The following is a 25,773-nucleotide window of genomic DNA, read 5'->3' on the forward strand; positions in this document are numbered from 1 at the left end:
CTTCTCTGGTTTGGCGTACAACCCATGCTGTCGGAGGCGGGACAAGACTTCGCGGACATGTTTGGGGTGATCTTCGGGGTTCTTGGAGAATATCAGGATATCGTCGAGGTAGACGACAACAAACACATCGAGAATGTCGCAGAAGATGTTGTTCATCAGGTACTGGAAGACGCCAGGAGCATTGCTGAGTCCAAAGGGCATGACATTGTATTCGAATAGACCGTAGCGGCAGCGGAAGGCGGTCTTCCATTCATCGCCCAGGCGCATGCGTAAGAGGTTATAAGCGCCGCGGAGGTCGATCTTGGTGAGACCGCGGGCGCCGCGCAAACGATCCATGATACCGTTGATCAGGGGCAGGGGGTAGCGATTCTTCACCGTGATGCTGTTCAGGCCTCGATAATCGACGCAGAGGCGGAGAGAACCGTCCTTTTTCTTCACGAATAAGACTGGCGCACCGGCAGGGGACTTTGAGGGTTGGATGAATCCTTTGGCGAGGTTTTCTTTGAGGTATTCGCAGAGTGCCTTCATTTCTGGTTCGCTGAGGCTGTAGATCGGGCCGAAAGGTGGCTGCTTGCCTTCTTCCAGATCGATTGGACAGTCGTAGGGCCGGTGCTTGGGGAGAGTGTCAGCCTTTCTCCTTTCGAGAACGTCAGCGAAGTCTTGACACTCGGGGGGGCAGGAAGTCTTTGATGTCTTTCTCGGGTGTCGGGGGGTTACTGGGGCTAGGCGAGGCCGGGAGATCGGGTTTTGCAGGGTTGGCGTAGGCGACAAAGACCTGGTCATGCCTTGCTGCGACCTGGAAGGCTGGGGCGGAGACGAACGAGACTCGGAGCGGCGTGGGAGCCGGTTCTGGGGTGCTGGAGCGAGATACCTTGGGTACTGGAATCGACCATGTTTTGTCGACGGGGACTTCATCCTGGGGGATGCGGATCAAGGGCTCGGGGGTTCTGGCGGGTGCTGGGCTCGGGGGTGCTGGAGAGTTGTCCCAATTCGGAATTCATGGTACTGACAGTCGCAACGGAAACCGACCGAAAGGTTCTTGAAGTCAAGGTTAATGTCGTGGAGGCGGAGCCAGGGGAGACCAAGGAGGATTGGAGCATGGGGTGATTTGGTGACATGGAAGACGAGTTCTTCGAAGTGGTTGTCGACCCACATGCCTACTGGTTGGGTGTGATGGGTGATTGGCCCAGCAGAGCTGGGTTGACCGTCAACAAGTTCGATCGTCAGTGGACGCTGATGCGGGACTAGGGCGATGCGGTGTTTGCGGGCAAAGTCTCTGTCGATGAAACAGGACAGGGCACCGTTGTCGATCATGGCTGAGGTGGGTATCAGGGCGCGGCTGTATGATACCATGATGGTAACGGGGTAGTTGAAGGGTTCGACGGGACCCAGCGCAAGCATGGCGCGGGGGTTAATTTCGGAGTTTTTGACAAGGGCAGTGGCTAGGAGGGTTGTGTCGGCTATAACGGAGTCGGGAACCAGGGGAATGGCCTCTCCCGTTGCAGGAGCTGCGAGGTTAGGAGGCCCGAGGCGGTGTGTGTTGTCCAGTCGCTGGGGCTTTACTGCGGCTGGACTTTGGGAAAACCCTGTTCGGTGGAGGGTTCTTTGATGTTGACGTTGGCGGCACGGGTGGTGGTCTTGTTCTTGACGGGGCAGACTTTTGCAATGTGCCCCGCGCCACCGCAGTAAAGGCAGAGGTTGTTGGAAATGCGGCGTTGGCGTTCCTGAGGGCTCAGAGGGCCGCGGGGACGAGCGGCGTCAATCTGCATAGGCTCGCTGTGGTCGACAGTGGTGGTAGTAGTAAACGAGGTGTGGGGAACCGGGACAGTCTGGCGGCTTCTGTTTCGTTCCAGGCGGCGCTCAAACATTCGGTTATCGCACTGGATCGCCTGCTGAATCACCGTATCAATGGTGGCAGCAGCAGGCATCGTGAGCATCAGATCCTTGACGTCCTCTTTGAGGCCACGGCGGAAGGTAGCAATCAGGGCCTGGTCGTTCCAGGAGACATCGCATTGTAGCTGGCGGAACTCAGCGACGTACTCGGTTGCTGCATGGGTTTGGCGAAGGTTCTGGAGCTTGTTTTCAGAGGTGCGGACCCTGTCGCTGTCTCCGAAGACCGATTGCATCTGACTGATAAAACTATCGAAGTCCTGAAGGCTGTGATCTTGGCGTTCGACTAGGGGCGCCATCCAGGCTTGCGCAGTGCCGGTGAGGTAGGTGCCAATAGTTTGCATCTTGATGATGTCGCTGGGGTAGCGGTCGGGCTGGAGAGCAAACATCAACCGGATGTTGTTCAACCACCCACGGAATTTGCTGCGGGTACCATCAAACTTCTCGGGCGAGCTGATTCTTGGCTCCAGAGCAGGGTTGGCGACTTGGGGACGGGTGTACGTATCGGCTTGAACCTGGGCGGCGATGCTCTGACCAGCTTGTGCGTCGGCTTGGGCTTGGGCTAGGTTGGCCTGCAAGTTGGCGTTTTGGCTTTGCAAGGCGGCGATGGCTTGGCACATATCGTTCCATTGCTTGGCGGTGAAAGGTACGGATTCGGGTTGGGACATGGCGAAAAAGGTTTGTCGGATGCAGGGCTGGACCGGTTCTGAACTTCGCAGTGTTGGAGCAGATCAAACTGTTATGATCTCGACGATGGGGGCGGAAGCGAAGTAGAGAAGACAGGGCGAGTGTGATAGGCGACAAGAGATTGTTTTGGCGAAACAAGAACCAAGGACTAGAACAGGAGATGAGACGAACTGGTGTTGATCTGCTGGGGAGGAAGGGAATGGACGAAGAGAGGCCGGCTATTTATAGATAGGCAACCCAGCAGATCAGAGAACAACAACAACAAGAGGGGACTGGGGGGCGCCAGCTATGCTCCTAGAGCGTGCGTGGCGAGCGTAGAGAGCATTGCTACAGCTGCTGGCTATGGGGAAGCAGTGGGGGGTGTGGAGAAGCCGAGGGGGATTGGCGAAATGAGAGGAGAGAGGAGGAGTGGCAATATTGCAAGAGGATTGGCGAAATGAGAGGAGAGAGGGGGAGTGGCGATATTGCAAGAGGATTGGCGAAATGAGAGGAGAGAGGAAGAGTGGCATTGACATTGACATTGACACTGACGTTGACATTGACATTGGCGTTGACACTGACATTGACACTGACGTTGACATTGACATTGGCGTTTGACATTTGGCGGTTGACATTGGCGGCTGTCAGTAGGTAAGCTTATGGTATGGGCGCGTTGTCCATAACAAAGGTATGTCGCTCCACGCCGCTCCGAGTCTTGTTCGTCTCCGCCCCAGCCTTCCGGGTCGCAGCAAGGCATGACCAGGTCTTTGTCGCCTACGCCAACCCTGCGAAACCCGATCTCCCGGCCTCGCCTAGCCCCAGTAACCCCCCGACACCCGAGAAAGACATCAAAGACTTCCTGCCCCCCCGAGTGTCAAGACTTCGCTGACGTTCTCGAAAGGAGAAAGGCTGACACTCTCCCCAAGCACCGGCCCTACGACTGTCCAATCAATCTGGAGGAAGGCAAGCAGCCACCTTTCGGCCCGATCTACAGCCTCAGCGAACCAGAAATGAAGGCACTCTGCGAATACCTCGAAGAAAACCTCGCCAAAGGATTCATCGAACCCTCAAAGTCCCCTGCCGGTGCGCCAGTCTTATTTGTGAAGAAAAAGGACGGTTCTCTCCGCCTCTGCGTCGATTATCGAGGCCTGAACAGCATCATGGTGAAGAATCGCTACCCCCTGCCCCTGATCAACGGGATCATGGACCGTTTGCGCGGTGCCCGCCATCTCCCCAAGATCGACCTCCGCGGCGCTTACAACCTCTTACGCATACGCCCGGGCAATGAATGGAAGACCGCCTTCCGCTGCCGCTACGGCCTATTCAAATACAATGTCCTTGCCTTTGGACTCAGCAATGCTCCTGGCGTTTTCCAGTACCTGATGAACGACATCTTCCGCGACATTCTCGATGTGTCTGTTGTCGTCTTCCTTGATGATACCCTGATATTCTCCAAGAACCCCGAAGATCACCCCAAGCACATTGTGGTATGCAGGGAAAATGTGTATGTATTTGGTTAAGGAGTAAACCTTCGACGCCGCGAGCGGGCGGAAGAAGAGAAGAAGAGATACAACATGAGAACACGTGAGTCACATAACTACATATATAAACTAAATAAACTACACGTGGGGAAAGGTGTGGAAGTCCACCCAGGGTTCCGCACCACACCACATCCTCCCCCTGCCTCCGTGGGCTAAGCGAGTGCCAGAAGAGGTGTTTCCGATTGAGATGGACGGCGCTGTCGATGGCAAGTCTGATTTGGTACTACACAGCGTACGGAAGGCAAGGTGTGAATTGTGGAGAGGAGCCGGCCAAGAATGCATCCGAAAGAAAAAGAGTCAATGGCGAAGAAGGAGTCAAACGGCGTGTTGGTACAAACAGGGAGGTTGACGCGACGGAAGAACGACTTGGTTAACGGGGAAATTGGTGTCCTGGAGATGTAAGAAATGAGCCGCAAACGGCGTGTCGGACGGGATCGGAGGTGTACCGGGATGAGCGTCGACAAGAAGTGGCACGATGTCGGAGTCGGCGGAAGCAGTGCTATCTGGGGTGGATGAACGTGGGAAATCATTGGCGATCTCTTGGGACTCGACAGGAAGATCGGGACCAAAAGCGTAGCGAGGAGGGTAACCAGACGGATCGGCAGACGACCGGGGGACGTGGAAGTCCCCACGGAGGGGCCGCGGAAGGCGGAAGAATACCAATCGGGTTGAACGCGGCAGGGGATCAAACGAAGATGATTCACGGGTCGACCGTTGAACGCCAGTTGACCGGATTCCTTGTGAAGCAGATAGGTATTGCCGGGGTAAGCCTTGACGACTTGATACGGGCCAGTCCACCGGGCAACAAGCTTGCGGGTTGAGGTATAACTTTGCTCCAATTCATTGCGGGCGACAAACACCCACAAGCCGATGGCGTACGTTCGAGGAGGACGGCGTTTGGTGTTGATGCGGGCAGTTTCCTTTTTACGAAGCTCATCCGCATGTTGCAAAGCCCAGGTGCGGAGGAGGTTGCGTTCTTCTCGGTAACAATCACTGAGAAGCTCGTCAATGGTGTCTGGATCGAGCGGGGTACGGGTCAAGGTGTTGATGTTGCAATGTTGACCAAAGACCATGTTGTAGGGAGATAAGCTGGTCGTGCGCGACACATGATTGAGATACGTGTGTAGGGCGGTGTCCAAACAGTCTGGCCAAATGGTCAAATTGGGCTCGGAAGGATTCTCCGCGCGACCCAAAACAATATGCGAGAGAGAGCGGGTGAAGTCTTGGACGAATTTCTTGCCCTTGCCGTTACCCATGGGGTGCATAGTAGACGTTGGAACTTGTTCAATCGACTTGCGCGCAGTCCAGGCGGCGAAGGCGCCTTCAAAGAAGTACTGGGCATTGTCCACAACGACGTGGATAGGGAAGCCGTAACAAGCGCACCAGTCACGCATGGCCAGAACAATGGGCGCGCCGTCGAATGCCTTGAGAGGATAGACCCAACCATATGAGGAGGGATAATCAATGATGAGCAAGGCGCCGATATACACGTGGCGGGACTGGAAGATCTGGGCAAGCGGGTAGTTGAAGCAATCGAGCGCGAGAAGAGTGAACAAAGTCGACGGGGGAATTATGCGAAAGAGCTGATATTGATGGGGCCTACGCATTTGACGAAGTTGCCACACATGGCAGGCGCGTATTAACTCTTTGATATCGTTGTACATATCGTACCAAAAGTAGCGCAATGCAATCATCTGGTAAGCTGTGAGAACACCCAGGTGGCCGAATTGGTCCGAACCATGGAAAGTACGTTTGTTATGTGGGACCTCTTCGAGACGAGGAACGAGGCGCGGAGGTATGCCCGGGAGCGCCCGGCGATAGAGGCGGTTTTCGTAGAGAAAGAATTTCTTGGCCAGCGACCGGATGCGATCGTATTGAGCCGGATCGTCGTGGAAGACCGCGTGATCGCCCGCAAGGTAAGTGCAAATGCTTTTGTACGGCTCCCACCCAATGGTGATCAAGTTGACGTGAATGTCGACAGCGAACTCGGTCAATGGCGAATGGCGTAGGGCGTCCAGATCGTCGTCAACGGTCGTGGCGGGAATTTCTGGGGAATTGGCAACGGGTCGTCGAAACAGCCCATCAGCATCGATATGGTCGGCCGTCCGACGAAAGATGTATCACGGCCACCCTTGAGCTGTGGGGATGGGGTTGATAAACTTGAACCACTTCAAGATTCTCTTGTTGGGTGTCTTGACATTCTGGCACCGGATCCATGGGAGATTATCGGTGATGATATAAGATTCAAAGCCGAGATGAAGTGACGCCTTGAGGAGCCTGTAAGCGATAGCGGCGAGTTCACGTTCTGGTTGGCCGTAATGTAACTCGGCGTTGACCCAGGGTCGAGAGAAGAATTCGCACGGTACGTAAGGTGTTTGTGCCGTGACTGCGTAATCGTCCTCGGGATTCTTGCAGTGCGCGATTACCACACCTGCGCCGGTACCGGACCCGTCAGCTGCGATGATGACGGGGCGGGCGGGACCATACGCTGAAAGCGCTAAGCTGTGATTCACGAGAGCCTTGATGTTGAGAAACGCGCGGGCATACGTCTGACTTGAGTACCATTCCTTTTGGAAGCCGCGACGATCGGCATATTGTTTGTTGAGCAGTTTGTTCAAGGGATGCATGAGAATGCCGTAATCGGGGAGACCGTCCGAAATGAATCCCAGAAATCCCCGGAAAGACCGAATGTCTTCTTGGCGTTGTGGTGTAGGCCAGAAAAGTACAATGTCAAGCTTGCCGGCGGTAGTGGCTATCTGTCCCGACCCAACAATCTTGCCAAGCGCTGGAACACGCTGAGCAGCGATCAAGCATTTGTGTTCGGAAATGGAAGCAGTGTGGTCTTTAACAGCTTGGAGAAAAGCACGGATGCGGTCCAAGTGAGTGGGGCGGTGAGGATCATCGGGAGGTGCACGTAAATTGTCGTCCTCATCGCCAAGGTAGCCGTCATCACGGAAGAATTTGGTGTGGTCTTTTGAGCAAGACGACATCGCGGAAAATGTCATTGAGTTGAAAGGAGAACCATTTGCCGGTGTCGCAGAAGCCCATGCAACCGACAACATATTGATATATGCCGCGCGGCAAGAGGATGGAAGTAAGCCAGCGCGCAGCCACATGGAGAGGACATTGATGATATCCCAGTCGAAAATCGAACGACGACAAGCGGCGGTATCTTGCGATGCGCTGAAGAATAGTATGAGCGGGAAGGATGGGATATCAGATCGGTTCGATCTCTGAATTGACCTTGAAGTTGGCGCAGACGCGGGCGACGCCATTTTTCCACAGAACGAGCGGAAGCAGTCTTTGGGGGTTCTTTGGCCGGTTCCAATTTGTTCCATGCAAGCATGCGGTCGAGCCATTCGTTCAACAGTTTCATATCGCGCCGTTACAAATATCGTCTAGAACTTGTTGACCATCATAATCGAATTCAACGCGCATACCCTTCACCGGCAGATCTTCCTTTGTCAATTGAGCCATGCTGGCGACGCGAGTTTCCGAGCGGATGCGAGGAGCAGAAGGAGCGATTGTCTTGGGAACACGACCATGGGCCTCCCCGTCGGCTTCTTTGGCAGCGGTCAATTCACGAATCTGTTCGGCTTCCCCCGTCGCTCCGTGCACAGTGACCCAGCTGGAGTGCACCCGAAAATGGTACAAGGCACCCTTCCACTCGGTAATCGCGTCACAGTATTCGAAGAAAGGACGACCGAGCAGGCATTCAGCGTCCATATTGTGGATAGAGAGAACGTTGAGAGGAATCTCCCGCGATGGTGACCACTAATCCGTGCCCTTCGCCCTCGATACTAGGGGAGGTACCGTCGACCATGCGGAGCCGAAAGGCGGGATTGACTTGGGATAGGCGCCAATGGTTCTTCTGGCGAATCTTGGCGCTGATGGCGAGCAGACAACAACCGCTATCGAAATAGCACTTGGTCATAACCCCTTGCACCGGTGCATTGACGAAATGCGTCCCGGTTTCGGAAACATTGATCTTCAGTTTCTTGAGATGAAAGTCGATACGACTGTCGAGATCTTGGGGATCACCGGGAGGATCGACGTCGGGATGCCAGGCACCTAATAGCGGTTCACGAAAACATAAAGCTGCACGACGAGGCTTGGGCACCAGTTTCATGGCATCGCGTAACTTCTCCCGAAGCGCGGGGCTCCATTGCAAGAGGTCCGCGAGGGTGAGGCCACAAACTTCCGTTTCGTTGAGAAACGTAACGATGTCAAACGGTTTGCGGTCGATTAAAGCACGAATAACGGTTGGGATCCGCCCATCTTCCGGTGGTGGGGGAGTGACACTGCGCGCGGGAGATGCTGCCCGTGGAGGCGGGGACTTAGGGCGGGACGAACCAGCAGCCGCCGGCTTGGGTTTCGGAGGTGTCGGTGGACGAACAGGCGAATCGACGTCCATGGGAGGGGAAGGGTCCTGAAAGCCAACATTCTTGGCCAGAGGAGGCGGTACAGGTACCGAAGTTCTGACGTTATCCCAAGTCGACGTGCACGCTTGATACGGTGCTTGAGAGAACGCACCGGACCGCGACGGATGACGTGTCACGGGATCCGAAGCCTTCGCCGGGGGTGGTTGAGGAACAGCCTTCGCCGGTGGTGGTTGAGGAACAGGAAGTGGTCGTTGGTTTGGTGGCCATTGAGGGAGAGGAGTCGTCGTGATATTCAACCGCTTGGAAGGTGGTAAAGCGCTCTCATCCTCAACCGCTTTTCGTTTTTCGGCTAACCATACAGCTTATTCACCGTAATCCCAAGATTGAGGTAGTTCATGGGAGAGATCGGGGCCCTCTACGCCGAGCTCCCATGCCAAAAATCCGCTTCTTCCGGTTCTTTGTAGTAATCCCCAACCTTGCGCAAGACATTCATGTAGTACTCCTGATGTTCGTCGTCGTATTCGTGATCAGGATAGAAGGAAGCGGCAAGTTGATAACCTCGCCAAGTGTCAAGCTTGGTCATCGACTTGCATTCGCGGGCCATATGGCTGGTCTGGCCGCAACGGAAACAAGAACGTTCACGTCGCTGGGGACGAAGAGACGGCGGTCCGGGGGGATACCAGTTGGCATTGGCACCCGTTTTAACCGCGAGATTCTGCATGCGCGTGGCGAGGTCATCTACCGCATTCGGAACCGCCGGAATGGTGGTCGTAGTGGTAACCGCTGCCGGCGTCGTCGCTGCGCGTGTACCGGGAGCACGAGACGGAAGGGTCGCACGCTGGTTCCATCGAGAAATAGAAGATCGCAAAGTGTCGGGGACCGCCGGACGATCTTGAGATACCGTACGGTTGCCAGCCGGAGTAGAGTAGGCTTCGTCTCGTTCGGCGTACGCAGCACAAGCGCGCACCAAGTCGGTAACCGGGATGCTGTTAAAGTTCGGGAGTGCGAGGGCATACGCGCGAGTACTTGAATCACCTAATCCGCGAAGGAAGGCACGCGCAATCTGAGACTGTGTCAGCTCCGTGGAAACCATAGCAATATGTTTGTTGAGATATTCGAGCTCGTCGACCATTGAAAGGAACGAGCTACCATACTGTCGGACGGTCTGACCTTCGGCACGGGAGAAGGACTGGATGCAATCCGCAACGAGGGACGAATCACGATCGACCGACGAGGCACATTCCAAGACCATATCGGTACGAACCCGGGCCCAATCTTGATTGTTGCCTTTGTACGCTGTGTACCAAGTCCACGTTAAGGTGTCCTTGTCGTCGAGAGCCTGGGACAACCACCGAAAGCGATCCTTTTCTTGTACGCCGCACGAGTCGGCAAGACGATCAAACGTACGGAGCCATTGAAGAATGCGGCAGGAATCTTGATTATACTTGGTGCCATCGTATTTGGGCAGACCTTTGGTGACTCCGGTACCCGACGCAGTGGGAGTTACGCGTTGCATCTGATCAAGAGTGCGATCGATTAAAGCCATCATCTCCTGCGGTGACGGGTTGATAGGAGTACTCTGAGGACGTAAATCGGCATCAGCACCAGGACGAATAGCACCAGCATGAACCGGCAGGAGACGGCCCGTAGTACGCTGACGATTGGGTCTGGCTTGGTATCGATTGCGCGCAGAACGCCATTGGATCGCAACGCGGGTGATATCACCGAGTTCGCGCAAAGCGAACTGAGAGGGGTTGGCGTCGATAGCGTAGCGCAAACGCAAAGCGGTGGCGGTCGGGCGTTCGAGAGTGTTTCCGGCCAAACCTTTGCAAACGGTATCAAAGTTCAGCCCCATCTCAAAACAGAAGCGCAAGAAGCCGAACGCGATTTCCTCATCCAAGTGCGTGAAAGGTCCATACAGCGCAACACCAAAGCCGTTGTAATCGATGCCGCCAGCGGCAAGATAACAATAGATACGAGCGCGGGAAGCGTCGGAACCACAAGCGCATGCGGAATGTTCGCTGTCGGAATCGCTATGATCCGTGGGATCCTCGCGGGGGTCATGCAAATCACTAATGACCTGAAGGGGCTCGCGCCAAGTGCCACCGTTGTCACCGAACGAAGAAGGAAAAGCGGACATCGTGGAAGCGTGTACGAGCGGGCTAGCTGAGAAAGATCTTGTGTAAACCTTGGAAGGCCGGTGGATGGATAGATAGATGGATGGATGGATGGATGGATGAATGGATGCCGGAGGAATCCGCGTGGGACTATGGATTTTCTTAACAACAAGCGGTACGATACGGACGTTGCTGTACTTCCAGCGAGTATGCGGGAACGGGCGGATATTCGTATCTGAAGATGGTTTTTGTCGCTAGGATAGGCAAAATAACTCACTTCCCCATTCTCCACCAGAATGTGGTATGCAGGGAAAATGTGTATGTATTTTGTTAAGGAGTAAACCTTCGACGCCGCAAGCGGGCGGAAGAAGAGAGGAAAAGATACAACATGAGAACACGCAAGTCACATGACTCCAGATATAAATTAAATAAACTACATGTGGGGAAAGGTGTGGAAGTCCACCCAGGGTTCCGCACCACACCACAACGTCTGCGAAGTCTTGTCCCACCTCGGCCAGCATGGGTTGTATGCCAAACCCGAGAAGTGCCAATTCAACCGCGAATCTGTCGAGTTCCTCGGCTTCATCATCTCCGAGAAAGGCATCCAGATGGACCCCAAGAAGATCGCTGCCATCACGAATTGGGAGCCCTCCAGGAATGTCAAAGGCGTCCAGCGTTTCCTCGGCTTTGCCAACTTCTACCGCCGATTCATCCAAGGCTATTCCAAGATCGCTACCCCGCTCACAGCCCTGACCCGGAAAGACATCCCATACGCCTGGACACCCGCCGCAAACACTGCCTTCGAGATCCTGAAGAAAGCATTCACCACCGCCCCCATCCTTGCTCACCCTGACCCAGAGAAGCCCTTCGTCGTCGAAACTGACGCCTCCGACTTCGCTCTTGGCGCAGTTCTCCTCCAACCTGACCAGGACAATCAGCTCCACCCCGTGGCCTTCCACTCTCGCAAATTCACGGCCGAAGAGATCAACTACAAGGTCTACGACAAGGAACTTCTGGCCATCCAAGACTCCTTTGCCCAGTGGCAACACCATCTCATTGGCGCCCGTCACAAGATCACCGTTTACTCCGACCATAAAAACCTTCAGTACTTCATGACCACCCGCACCCTGAACCGCCGCCAAGCCCGCTGGTCGATATTCTTCTCGGATTTTGACTTTGTCATTACCTATCGCCCCGGTTCCCAGCAGCACCAAGCTGATGCCCTCTCCCGACGCTCCGAACATGAGCTAAAAAAGGGGGAAGAAGCGTTCCGCTCCCAGGCAACCACAATTTTGACTCCCGAACGCCTTCGACTCGCCGCGGCCTACCTCACACCCATGGATACCATGCTGCTTGACAAGATTAAGGCCGCCCAGGCCTCTGACCCCCTCGCTAAGACCATCCGCAAAGAGCTCAAGTTACCCCTTGCCCAACGGACCGAGGAAACCCAAGATCGTATCAAGCGGTTCTCAGATGAAGATAGGATCCTGCTGCACGATAACCTGGTCTACGTCCCCACCAACGAGCTCCGAGCTGAAGTCTGCCACGACATGCACGATACACCCCTAGCCGGCCACTTTGGGATGTCCAAGACGCTCGAACTTGCCTCCCGCAACTACTGGTGGCCCAGCCAGTGGCGCTTCGTCAAGGCCTACATCAGGTCCTGCGATATCTGTAGCCAAGCGAAATCCAGTCAACACAAACCTTACGGCCTACTCCGACCCAACAGTATCCCTACCCGCCCTTGAGGATCTTGGTCCCTGGACTTTATCACCGGTCTGCCTCCCGTTGATGGGTACGACTCCATCCTGAAGGTCAATTGTTGCCTCACCAAGATGGCCCACTTCATCGCCTGCAGCGAGTCAGAATCCGCCAAATCCACCGCCAACCTAGTCTCCCACAATATCATCCGTCTCCATGGCCTCCCCGACGACATCATCTCTGACCGAGGACCCCAGTTCAAGTCCCGTTTCTGGCGTCGACTTCTCGAACTCCTTGGGGCAAAAGCCAACCCCTCCTTGGCCTTCCACCCCCAGAGCGACGGCCAGACGGAACGCACCAACCAGATCCTGGAGCAGTATCTCCGATGCTTTTGCAACCACCAACAGGACAACTGGAAGCGGCTTCTGTCGTCCGCCGAGTTCGCCTACAACAACACCCACCAGTCCGCTTCCCAGACCACCCGCTTCTACACCAACAAGGGTCTCCACCCCTGCTTCAGTTTCGCTGACTCTGCTACCTCCGAATCCGTCAACCCCGCCGCTGAAGCCCGCGCTCAACAAATCAGGGAAGTCCATGAACAGCTTGTCCTTGAGCTCAAGGAAGCGCAAGACCGAATGAAGCGCTATGCCGACGCTAAGCGAATTCCTGGACCAGACTTCAAGCCTGGCGACCACGTCTGGCTCCTCCGCAAAAACCTCCAGACAACCCGGCCCTCTCAGAAACTCGACCATCACAAGATTGGACAATTTCCCATCGTTGAAAAGATCAATCCAGTCGCCTACCGGCTCAAGCTCCTGCCTACGTACAAAATCCACGATGTCTTCCATGTCTCGCTCCTTGAACCCCGCTTCACCATCCCCGAACGACACAAACCCAAACCCGCGGCCCCAGAGACCGTTGAGGGTCAAGAGGAGTGGGTTGTCGAAGCCCCCTTGACTCTCGCATCCATCGTAGTCGCCTTCAGTACTTGGTCAAATGGCAGGGCTGGCCTGACTCCGAGAACACCTGGGAGCCCGTGGAACACCTCACCCATACCGACGCACTCCTCAAGGACTTCCACAGCGCGTACCCCAACAAGCCTTGGGAAGCTCTGTCCCCGGTGCCCCTCCTCTGCGACCACACCAAACTCGACGCCGCGGCAGCCGCCGCTAAAGAGAGGGGTGATGTTATGGACGACGCGCCAATACCATAAGCTTACCTACTGACAGCCGCCAATGTCAACCGCCAATGTCAAACGCCAATGTCAATGTCAATGTCAGTGTCAATGTCAGTGTCACTGTCAATGTCAATGCCACTCCCCCTCTCTCCTCTCATTTCGCCAACCCTCCCGCAATATTGCCACTCCTCCTCTCTCCTCTCATTTTGCCAATCCCCCCTCGGCTTCTCCACATCCCCCACTACTTCTCCATAGCCAGCAGCTGTAGCAATGCTCTCTACGCTCGCCACGCACGCTCTCGGAGCAAAGCTGGCGCCCCCCCAGTCCCCTCTGGTTGTTGTTGTTCTCTGATCTGCTGGGTTGCCTATCTATAAATAGCCGGCCTCTCTTCGTCCATTCCTTTCCTCCCCAGCAGATCAACACCAGTCCTTCTCATCCCTTGTTCTAGTCTTGTCTCCTGTTTCGCCAATACAATCTCTTGTCGCCCCTCGCTCTCGCCTTGTCTTCTCTACTTCGCTTCCACCTCAGTCGTCGAGATCATAACAACTTCAGACTTCCATACCTACTTCACAGTACTACATCTCACACAACATAGAGTTTGCTCAGTCATCTGCTTCCTCTGCCGACTACTGCTAAGTGGTTATGAGCCCTGGTTTCCCCCGCAACTAGCGGACGTTCCAGGATAAAGAACTCACGGTCTCCAGTCACCGCTCTCTTAGAAAGCACCATGCCACCTCAGGATTTGACAACCCAACCTCAGAAGGTCTACGCAGCTGCAGTGACAGCCGGCAAGCCCTCCGCCCACCACACGCGGTCCCAAGGAGGAGCTCTCCTGGGACCCCTACCTGCGGCTACTAGAGGAGGAGGAAACAAAGTTCAACAACCCCCTGTTAAGAGTTCTGAATCTATTAAGCAGCGCTCTGGCATTGACTCACGTACTCCGCTTAATCAAGGCGTAGCCCGTCATGCCAACTTACGCAGTGAACCAACACCTACCCCGCCTTACAAAAGGCCTGGTGGATTTGTGGATGAGAAGAAGAGGAAAGAGGAACTTTCCGCCACTATTGCAGAATGGAATGACGCAACCACGCCATATGTGGATGCGCCTGAATCACGCGGACATACCGGAACCGCAAACAACCCCTTCCTGATGGATTCCATTCAGAAAGAACCTATGCCTGTCAAGCAGGAAGAGGAGATGATTCAAATAAAGGATCAAATAGCCAATCTGACTGGATTGGTTACCTCGCTCTTGAATTCGGGCCGAGCGCCACAACAAGGCAGACCTCCCGTCCCCTCCGTGAACCCGCTTGCTCAGTCGCCTGTGAACAGCACTCGCTCTCAGTATTCGACTAGCCCTATCCAGGAAAACGTGCCATATATGACCTCTGTGTCGCCGGCACCCCATGCGCCTCCTCAGCGCGCTATGGCCTGCTCCGTCCCATACGCTTACAAAGCCCCGGAACGGCATCCATACTTTCAAACCCAGTCTCAAAGCCCTCCTTTCGCTGAAATTCCTCACAAAAGTGCATCTGTGAGATCAGTTACTCCCGTAACACCCCCCACGGCCGGCGAATCAGCTTCCAAAGTCTTCATCAACACTACGCTTAGTGAACTCGGCACCTACAACGACGACCCCAATGTTACCAAGCTTCAAGGGTTCCTTGATCACATCGACGTGATTATGAAGTACCAGATGATTTTGCCTTCCGCATGCGTAGACTTCGTCGTCAACGCGCTCACTGGACCAGCTCTCCAGTGGTGGAAAAGCCTTCCTGAAAACGAGCGCTTCTCCATAATTTCATGGCACAATATTCAAGACGCCTATGGACTGCCCCCGCAACTCGGATTACGCTCCGCGATGTTAAGGCGCTTCATTCCCCGGACTCATCTGCCGCAAGTTCTTCACAGACTGCGCGCACTGAAGCCCAAGTCCATCCACCATCAAGGTTTAACTGAATTCGTCGCCCAGTTCAACCTTTTGGCTGCACAACTCCCCGGGCTCCTGGAATACGTGCTCTGTGCCGACTTCCTTCAAGCCCTTCCTAAGAATCTAAGTACCCTGATCACTGCTCAGGCTCAGTACGACGATAGACTTAGCCCTTCTCAAGAAGCCGCGATTCGTATAGCCGCCCAGCTCAACAAGAAGACCCCGAGTACGCCTCAGTCGGGCGCATCCGCTGCCCACCTTACTTCCGCTCAACCTCAGAAGAACAAGAACAAACCCCAGACTGGCGACTCTAGAGGCTCCTCCTCTACCCAATCCTCGTCTTCTGACGCAACCAAGAAACCTCCCCAGTGCAAATACTGCCAAAGGGACGGCCACAAGTCGGAAAACTGCTTTACTTACAAAGCTGTCAAGGATATTATGGACAAGAACACGAAAACCAAGCAGGACGCACCCGCTGCAGGCTCCATGGCTTATGCCATGCACGTTCGAGTCCAACCAGCCAACCACGACATCCGCCTCTTCAAGGCGAACGTGGATTCCGGTTGTACGAATCATATGACCCCCTATATCGAGGATCTGGATCCATCTTCTCTTCAAGACTACCAACGCCTTATTGGACTCACGGATGCGACTACCATTACCTCTCAAAAGAAGGGTACCGTACTTATCCAACCTACGTCCGGCGGCAACGTTCTCGCTCTTCGCGATGTTCTCTTGGTTCCTAGTCTTGCCCAGCCGCTTATATCTGTTGCTAAATGCACTGATAACGGCGTTACCGTCTCCTTTCACCCCACCAACGTCGTTACGTTCAATACCGACCGACATTTACTTGCGATGGGGATGCGCGAAGGCGACGCGTACTATTTAGAAGAACGGGTTACTACCTACAAGCCCAGTGCACATGCACTGGTCGCTTCCATAACCCCCCAACTTCTGCATCAACGTCTTTGACACCCTGGAAACCAAATTCTCCCGGTTATGCCTAAGATAGTAGAGGATTGGCCTCCAGTGAGGGCTACGCCGGACTCCGGCGCACGCTGCGATCCATGCGCTCTCGACAAAGCTACCCGCCTTACCTTCCCTAAATTGACATCCCCGCCACACAAAGCCGGCGAGCTGATTCACAGCGATTTACAAGGTCCATTTCGGATCCACGGCATCGACGGAGAGCGCTACAGTCTCGCGTTCCTCGACGATGGCTCCGATTTCGCCCGTACCTACTCCATCAAGGACAAGGAGGCATCCACTATTACCGCAAGGTTTATGATCTTTCATAAGTGGCTCAAGAATCAAACTGGCGTCTCCCTCAAGAACCTACATACGGATAGGGTAGGAGAATACACTGGCGAGCTCACGTCGTACCTACACGACAATGGGATTACCCATGAGTCTACTGTCGCCTATTCTAGTCAACAAAACGGAAAAGCAGAGCGCCTCAATCGGACGTTGCTGGACCGCGTACGCGCCATCTTCGCGGACACTCACCTTCCCCGCAAGCTCTGGCCGTACATCCTGGAGGCTGTCTCTTACCTGCACAACCTCTATTCGCATTCAGTTGCATCCCCGGACGCTAAATCGCGCTCCGAATTCCTTACCGGTCGCCGCCCAAGCATCGCGCATCTGCGCAAGCTCGGATGTCTCACGTACACTGTTGTTTCACCCAAGGGCCGGGACAAGATGGCAAATCGTGCTACCAAGACGTACCTGGTGGGCTATGCTCACGAACAAGGCACCAAAGGTTATTATGTCTGGGATCCAGTACACGACACCGTCGCCGTCTCCTGTGACGTTCGTTTCGACGAATCTACTGGACTCCCTGAGCACCTTCGTCAAGATCCTGCTCTCCTAGACCTTCTAGAAGATGCTCCTACCTCGCAAGAGGAGTTCCCTATCGAACACATCCTTTCCGAATGTCAGCGCCGTGGCAAGAACATCCAAAAGGAATACCTCGTCAAGTGGGTTGGTTTTACTCCCCCCACCTGGCAACCACGCTCTGATCTCATTGAGACTGAAGCGTTGGACATCTGGGAGTCTTGTCCAGACGCTTTCAACGCCCGAACCATTGAAGCCCTCTCAAACGCCTTCAACAAGCGTACCGAAGACACGCCTCAATCCGTCACTATGACCTGGCGACAAGCAATGGCCTCCCCTCAATCAGCTGACTTCAAGCTCGCAGCTGATAAAGAGTTCCAAGCCCTAGTTGATAACGGGACTTGGGAGCTCGTACCCCGTCTGCGCAATCAGCACGTACTCGGTAGTACTTGGGTACTTCGTCAAATCTTCAATCCGGACGGTTTTTTCAAGAAATTCAAGGGCCGCGGTGTAGTTCAAGGTTTTTGTCAGTCCAAGGGTATTGATTATAACGACACCTACACCCGAACCCAACCCATGTCAGTTCTTCGCCTTTTCCTCTCCATTGCCGTCTCTCTTGATATGGAAATCCATCAACTCGACGTCCCCAACGCGTTCTTACGCAGGGATATCGACGGACCTGTCTATGTTGAACAATTTCAAGGCTACGAAGATCTGCACAAGCCGCGCGCAGACTGGGTATACCTACGCCGTGCGCCGTCTCTGCGCGTACCCGATCAGCCTCCGCATGCCCTCCTTTTTATAGCAAGCTTCTCTACCAGGAAGCAGTGGGGGCCCTCACATGGGATCCATTACCTGGCACTGCGATATTTCAACTGCCGTCGGCTTCGTCGCACGTCAGGTCTCAGCTCCTACCCAAGCCGACTGGAATGACGTACTTCGCATCATGCGCTACCTGAAAGGTACCCGCACCTTCGAGCTTACCTACAAGTCCGGTCATTCAGATTAAGCTGGACTTCGCGTCTATACAGACGCATCCTACGCAGACGATGTCAACGACCGCAAGTCTACCGCGGGCATCGCCAGCTTCTTCAACGGCCAGCTTATCTACTCAAAAAGCACCAAGCAGAAGTGCGTAACTCTCAGTTCCACGGGAGCTGAGTCTATCGCCGCAGCCCTCGGTTACAACGAGGTCATCTGGCCCCGCTCAATCATCGCGGAGGTCTTCGGCAACGAATACGGCAACATCAAGGACCCCATGCCATTCCACATTGACAGACAGAGCGCCCGCGAGATTGCCAACTCCACGGCTATTACTCAACGCTCCAAACACTTCGACGTACGCTACCACAAGGTACGCGACGGCGTGGCGAAGAAAGACGTCGTACTCCTCAACACCGCGACGCAGGAACAACTGGCTGATTACTTTACCAAGCCCTTTCCTCCCGAGGTGCATATAAAATCTATTCAAGCGATTCAAGAAGGACGTGTCGCTAGCAATAGACAGCCGGCGACGACTACGTCCGAATGAGACATACAGAACACCCATACCGGGACGGCTTCTGGGCACTATATACGACTTCGGCACCTTAACCGGCCATCGTGATAGCCGCCGCTGCCCCGGCAACGGGGGCTCCACCGGCTCCGGCTCCGCCTCCACCAGGCGGACCCCCTGGACCACCTCCCCCGCCGTTTCCATCACCGTCTCCGTCATCACTCGAAGACGAATCATCCATGTGCTTTCGCAAGTACTGGAGTTGCTTCATCATCTTGTCTCGCTCCCGTCTCTTGACCGCATCACTGCGGCGCTTCGCCTCTTTCATCTTTTCTTTTGATATGCTGCCTTTTCCTTTATATCGCGACTCCGATACTGCATTACATCCCAGGTAGTCTGCCTCCTCCATCAATGCCTCGAATGACCCCTCCTTTCGCTTCGATCGATCCAGTTTCGCCTTCGTAAAGGCCAGGTGCTTTGCGAGGTTCTCATGGTTATCCTTGCGGTACCTCAACGTCGACACCTCCGTTGCCAATTGAAGAGCTTCTCTCACTCGGGCTTTCGACATCGAAGAGTCGCTTGCGGACGCTGTGGATGAAGCGCGCGTAGAGCGCGTAGTCGGTCGTGAGGGTCCCAGCGGAGGTGCAGCTGGAGGGGCTGCTGGCGTCACCGTCTCACAGGCTGTTTGCTTCTTCTTGCCGTCACCACTCTTCTTGCCGTTCCCGCCGTTCTTGCCTCCGTTTGCCATTGTTTTGCGTATTGTGTGGTAGTCTGGGATACGGTAGTTGAGTATGGGAACGTTGGTCTTACCTCTCTGGGGCGACTGACAGCTGTCTCTTGTTTAATACTCGAGGCGTTTCCCTCTTCTTTCATTTTACTCTTTCATTTCTTTCGTTTTTAGTCATAGCTATTCACCCGACGTCCGCCCGCTTTTCGCGTACGGGCGCACCATTGTACTCATTGTTTAAATTGATCTTTCACTTAGATAGACTCGTGAGTTTGAGTGGAGGTGTTGGAGGTATCATCCTCCCAAGTCCCCGGTTAGGGTTCCCATAGTTTATTTCCTCACGTGACTCCCCTCCTGCTTACGCCACGCTTCCGCATACGGGACTTCACTGTTTTCTTCCCCTTCAGACCTCGCGTCCTCTTTCTACTTCAGACTTCCATACATACTTCACAGTACTACATCTCACACAACATAGAGTTCGCCCAGTCATCTGCTTCCTCTGCCAACTACTGCTAAGTGAAGGTCCCATCCGGCTACAGATCATTCATGGCCCTCAGCCAACCGTGCTCTCTTGCGTCGCAGAGCCTCAGTTTCCCTTAGAGCGCTTCCGCTTTCGCTTATCTGTAACGGATTCTACTTCACCATGGACCAAGATGAAGTCGTCTAACGCAGCGCAGTCTTTCACTCGCTCGTGCGTTTCCCATGTAGTCTGCTCAGGTGGGTAACCCACCCACTGAGCAGGATACTCAGGTTTTCCATGGACCAACCTACGTCCGATAATCTTATCGACATAGTATTCTTCCTTGGCTTCCACTTGGACGGGCCCTGGGTTAGAGTCCTCTACATCGTCGATGGGCAGTGGATCTGAAATTGGCTCGTGCCATGGCTTCAAGATATCCGTATGGAAGACCGGGTATAAAACGCCCATTAAAACTGGCAGCTGTAACTCCTATGTTTCCGGGTGTGGTCCTATTGAAACCTTAGCTGATATAGGTGTATCTGAGAGGTCACTAAGACTGGTTTGCCGATGACTGAGGGACGTAGCTGCCCAAAGGGCAGTGTTGTGATGTGGAAGACAGTAGTGTGGCGAGAGTAGTGTGATAGAAAGTAGTGTATTGAAAAGGATAACGTGAAGAGGGGGGATGGGCAACAGGTCTGCCTTTTATACGAATCTGGGGCTTCTTTCTTGGGGATTTAGCTATGTGCTGGGGCGTCCGAAGCACCCTCAGAGGACCCCTCAGAACGCCCAAGGCGTCTCTGAGTGCCGCAATTAAGGTTGGTAAGGTTTTGCGAAGTCTGTGTAGCCTGCTGATGCCCCCATGGACGTCTGCCAAGTCCGCGAAGCCCGCGTCAGGTGCTACAGGCTTCCACAAGCTCAATGAAACCCAATCTAGCTACTGCAACCCGATCACAACTCCATACGGGCACTACCGACCGCCGTGAGCTCTAAGAACATCACGAAAGCGCAGAGCTGACGCCTGGATGTCGGGGAAACGGTCCAGACATCTTCAGACGCGTCCTAAGTCTTGCAGAGCCTTCCAAGTGCCGCATCTTGATGCTATCTCAATACTCCCTCTCATTTGAAGGCTCTGCAGCCTCTAAGTGCATCGCAACTCTCAGACGTGTGAAGTCTGGCATGGGGAGGGGCTTGGTGAGCGCATCAGCTATCATCTCCTTTGTTGGGCAGTACTGGAGGGTAACTGTCTTGTGGGCAACCTGTTCACGAATGAAGTGGTATCGGATGTCGATGTGCTTGGTTCGTGCATGGTGAACTGGGTTTGTGGCGAGTGCCATAGCTCCTTGGTTGTCTTCCCAGATGACTGTGGGGCCTTGGACGAGTCCTGCCTTGTCGTGGTGCGTGCTCAGTTCTCTGAGTAGAGATCTGAGCCACATGGCTTCTTTACAGGCGTCTGTAAGTGCCATGTATTCGCCTTCGGTGGAGGAGAGTGCTGTAGTGCGTTGTCCTCGTGATTTCCACCTTACTGGACCGCCGAAGATGAAGAGGTATCCTGTGGTCGATCTTCGAGTGTCTGGGCAGCCTCCCCAGTCTGAGTCTGACCATCCCACGAGTTTGGGGGTTCCTTGGACGGCTCCCAGTCGAAGTTGGTAGTGTTTGGTCGTCTTGAGATACGCCAGAATGCGTTGGGCAGCTTTCTAATGTCCTTTGCCTGGATTGGCTAAGAACTGACTCACAGCTCCAACTGCTTGGGCTATGTCTGGTCTTGTGCCGATCATTGCGTAGGTCAGACTGCCTACAATGGCTCGATAGGGCTTGTTCTGCATATCTGCAGTGTCTTCAGGCGTTTGAGGTGCCATTTCCTTCGTGAGAGAGCTTCCCACGACGCTGGGAGTTGATACAGGCTTGCAATCGGTCATCCCATATGTTTCAAGGCATTCTTCGATGTACCCAGTTATTGAGCGTCAGGAGTCGTTTGGCTCGGTCTCGAGTGACTAGGAGACCCAGGAAGTAGTGCAGGGCACCTAGATCACGCATTTCGTACGCCTTCTGAAGTTCCTTGGCCTTGAAGCCGTCAGGATCGAGTCTCTTGTTGCTCATAAGTATGAGATCGTCCACATAGAGGATCAGGATGAGTAGCGAGCCCTCAAGGAACCTGATATAGACGCAATGGTCTGAATCAAGACGAGTGCAGCCTTTCTCAACGAGAGTGCCGTGGATTTCGATGTTCCATTCCCTAGGGGCTTGTTTAAGACCATAGAGTGTCTTCTTGAGTTGAAGCACGAGATGCTCTTCTCCTGGCATGATGTAGCCCGGTGGCTGCTTCATATAGATCTCCTCACTGAGTGTCGGGTTCAGGAACGCAGTGGACACGTCCATTTGGTCCATTTTGAGGTCCTGAGCTGCTCCCCACGACAGGAGTAGCCAAATGGTGTCAAACTTGGCCACGGGTGCGAACGTTTCATTGTAGTCAACTCCCTCTTCTTGTGAGAAGCCTTGGGCGACTAGTCTGGCCTTGTAGCGTTCGATACTGCCAGCAGCATTCGTCTCGACCTTGTAAATCCACTTGCAGCCGATAAGGTTGCGATCTTTGGGTGCTCGACAGAGCTCCCAGGTGCCGTTCTTGACGAGGGATGCGTATTCAGCATCCATGGCTTCCTTCCACTTGGCTGAGTCGTTCAACTTTAAAGCTTGCTTGAGGGTTTTGGGCTCTGTGCGCAGTACTTCGGTACCAGGGCATAGGCAAGGTTGCTTTGGCGTACTCGAGTGCTCTGGGAGCGTATGATGCGTCCGTAATGCACCAAATCGTCATCTTCCTGGTCTTCCTGGTCGTCTAGGTCCTCTGGGGCCTCTGCCCATTGATCAGTGTCAGGTTGTGAGTTGGGAGATGCGTCAAGGAGCTCAGAATCCCCTCCTGCAGCGTGCGGGCGTAATTCGGTAGTGTCTGTGGGCTTGGGTGCGGGTGAAACGATGTTGTCAGGCTCAGGATCGAATTCAAAGCTAGCTAAGCTGTCATAGGAGCGATCTGAGGCACTTCTTGGCTTTGTTGTCCAGTTTTCCTCGGTTTTTCATGAGTACCATAGCATAGGCTATGCATCCAAACACTCTGAGATGAAGGAGGAAGGGTTTGCGACCGAAGAAGGCTTCGTATGGCGTCTTGGGGTTGTCTTGGGCAACCATAGGCAGCGATTTCTAATGTGGACAGCTGCAAGCAGCGCTTCTCCCCAGTACTTGTGTCCAAGACCAGCCTGGGTGAGTAGGCAGCGTGCCATTTCGACTAGAGTTCGATTCATATGTTCCGCTACTCCGTTCTGCTGTGGGGTGGCGGTAGCAGCGCACTGGTGTTGGATTCCAGCCTTTCTGAGTGCGACGGCGAATTGGATGGATTCATATTCGCCTCCTTTGTCCGATCTGAGGACTTTAATTGATTTCCCAGTCTGTTTCTCCATAAGGGCCTTGTATTCCTCCCAGGTATCAAAGGTATCGCTTTTCTTGCGTAGGAGCTTGACCCAGACGATTCTGGACTTGTCATCAATCCATGATGCGAAGTAGGTACATCCCCCAAAGGTAGACGTCCTCATGGGGCCACAGAGGTCAGTGTGGACGAGTGCCAGGACTTCTGTGGCTCGGGTCGCTTGCTTCTTCGGGAAGGGAGCTCTGGACTGCTTGGAGAGCGTGCAGACTTCGCAGATGTGGCCATCAGGGTGTCCGGTGACCCTGATGTCGCGTTGGTAGCGCTTCTGGACGTCTTGGGCATTCAGATGACCGAGTCTCTGATGCCAGATATGAAAGGGTGTGCTACAAAGTGCTCTCGCTGAGTAGGCGTGTTCACGGGTAGCCTGGGCTGTCATGGTGTACAGGCCGTTGTCCTTGAGAGCTCTGAAGGCGAGAGCGCCGTCCCTGGTCTTGATTGTGCATTCTGCACTCGAAACCTTGACTTGTGCTCCGTTCTCAGTCAGCTGGGCTACTGAGATGAGGTTCTTTTCCAGTTTGGGAACAAACCAGACGTTTCGAAGGGTGCCAGCATGCTCCCATTGTGTTCTGATCGAGATGGAGCCTGTTCTGATGGCTAGAGCTGACCGGTTGTCAGCTAGCTGAACCTGGATCTCGGTTTCCAGCGTCTTGTAGTCCTCGAGCCATTCCCTGACGTGTGTCATGTGTGAGGAGGCTCCTGAGTCGATAATCCAGCACCCTTGGCTGATTTTCGTGCGTTTCATAGCTGCCATGAAGGGAAACCCGGTTCCCTGGCTGGCCTGGTGTTCGGCTTGATTCGCATTGTTGGCTTGAGCTAGCTCTCGTCTGAGCTTCTTGCACTCTTTCTTCCAATGCTCTTCAATACCACAGTGATGGCACTTTCCCTTCTTCCTGGCGAACCTGGCTGAACCCCCAGCCTCCTGCTGCTGTCCTCCGTCCCCAACGAAGGCGTTTCCAGTCGATCTGACTGGTTTCGAGTTCTCCTTGCGCCTAGCTTCTTCGTTCAGAAGTCTGGCCATCAAAAACCCCATGTCTAAGCCGTTGGCCCTGCTTTCAAGGCTCGTGATGACTTGTTCATAGCTGTTGGGTAAGCTGTATATCAAGGTCGTCATGATATCGTCTTTGGGTACTGGTGCGCCGATAGCCTCCAGCTGTTGGGCGAGCTGTCTGACTTTGTTGATGTGGTCTGTGATCGAGTCAGACTCATTCATAGTGATGGTAAGGAGCTTTCGACGTAGGAAGAGCTTGCTGGCGAGCCCCTTTCGTTTGTGCACCTCAGCTAGCTTAGACCAGGCTTCCCAAGCTGTCTGAGCTGTATGCACATGCATAAGCTGCGTGTCGTTCAGACTGAGGCAGATGTATGCCAGAACCCTCTCGTCCTGACTCCTCGTCCTCCCCTTCAGCCCCCTTTCCCTGCGACGAGCTTGCTGTAGCCGTAGCTCCTTCCTTCTCCCTCTTCCCAGCTTCCACTGCTACCCAAAGTCCCTTCGCCTTCAACATCATCATCATCCGAAACTTCCATAGATGGTAGTTCTCCCCTGTGAACTTATCCACCATAAGTTTCGAAGTCTCTGAGTCTCCAGCCATTGTGTGTTCGAGCTAAAGTCGTCTGTTTCGGGTGTGTGGACGCGTTTTTGGATGTCAAGTAGTGCGTATCTTGTCGAGTTGAGCACTTTGGCGCGTTTTTCGGTCGGACGCTCGTGATTTTGGAGGGATGTGTCAAGAGTAGGGCGTAGGTAGCGTCCGTAGGGGGTTGGGAACGTCTCGAATGGGATTGGCGAAGACGGTTTTAGTGATGATAAAGCTCAGGGCTCATAACCTGTTGAAACCTTAGCTGATATAGGTGTATCTGAGAGGTCACTAAGACTGGTTCTCCGATGACTGAGGGACGTGGCTGCCCAAAGGGCAGTGTTGTGATGTGGAAGACAGTAGGGTGGCGAGAGTAGTGCGATAGGAAGTAGTGTACTGAAGAGGATAACGTGAAGAGGGGGGATGGGCAACAGGTCTGCCTTTTATACAAATCTGGGGCTTCTTTCTTGGGGATTCAGCTATGTGCTGGGGCGTCCAAAACACCCTCTGAGACCCCCTCAGAACGCCCAAGGCGTCTCTGAGTGCCGCAGTTAAGGTTGGTAAGGTTTCGCCAAGTCTTCGTAGCCTGCTGATGCCCCATGGAATTCTGCCAAGGCTACAGGCTTCCACAAGGTGAATAAAACCCAATCTAGCTACTACAACCCGATCACAGCTCCATACGGGCACTACTGACCGCTATGAGCTCCAAGAACATCATGGAATGGCAGTGCTGGCGCCTAGATGTCTGGGAAACGGTCCAGACATCTTCAGAGTCTCCCAAGATGCGTCCTAAGTCTTGCAGAGCCTGGAAGTA

General features: G+C 54.1%; 3 protein-coding genes across 3 annotated transcripts; all 3 read right to left on the reverse strand.

The window, feature by feature from the left end:
* Positions 1 to 5,707: 5,707 nt before the first annotated feature.
* EV422DRAFT_481183 (uncharacterized protein) lies at positions 5,708 to 5,983 on the reverse strand (the record flags this gene model as incomplete). The annotated part of the gene is made up of 1 exon (XM_053067310.1): positions 5,708 to 5,983. A coding segment is annotated over one exon (276 nt), but the record flags the coding sequence as incomplete, so codon positions are not given.
* A 1,829-nt stretch (positions 5,984 to 7,812) lies between these two features.
* Positions 7,813 to 8,511, reverse strand: EV422DRAFT_568457 (uncharacterized protein; the record flags this gene model as incomplete). Its single annotated transcript, XM_053072649.1, has 1 exon — positions 7,813 to 8,511. The coding sequence occupies one exon, from the start codon at positions 8,509 to 8,511 to the stop codon at positions 7,813 to 7,815; it is 699 nt and encodes a 232-aa protein (XP_052924832.1).
* A 383-nt stretch (positions 8,512 to 8,894) lies between these two features.
* Positions 8,895 to 10,619, reverse strand: EV422DRAFT_568458 (uncharacterized protein; the record flags this gene model as incomplete). The annotated part of the gene is made up of 1 exon (XM_053072650.1): positions 8,895 to 10,619. The coding sequence occupies one exon, from the start codon at positions 10,617 to 10,619 to the stop codon at positions 8,895 to 8,897; it is 1,725 nt and encodes a 574-aa protein (XP_052924833.1).
* Positions 10,620 to 25,773: the final 15,154 nt, after the last annotated feature.

The sequence above is a fragment of the Fimicolochytrium jonesii genome (genome assembly GCF_025526975.1).
Source record: "Fimicolochytrium jonesii strain JEL569 chromosome Unknown EV422scaffold_15, whole genome shotgun sequence".
In the NCBI taxonomy this organism is placed as follows: Eukaryota; Fungi; Chytridiomycota; class Chytridiomycetes; order Spizellomycetales; family Powellomycetaceae; genus Fimicolochytrium; species Fimicolochytrium jonesii.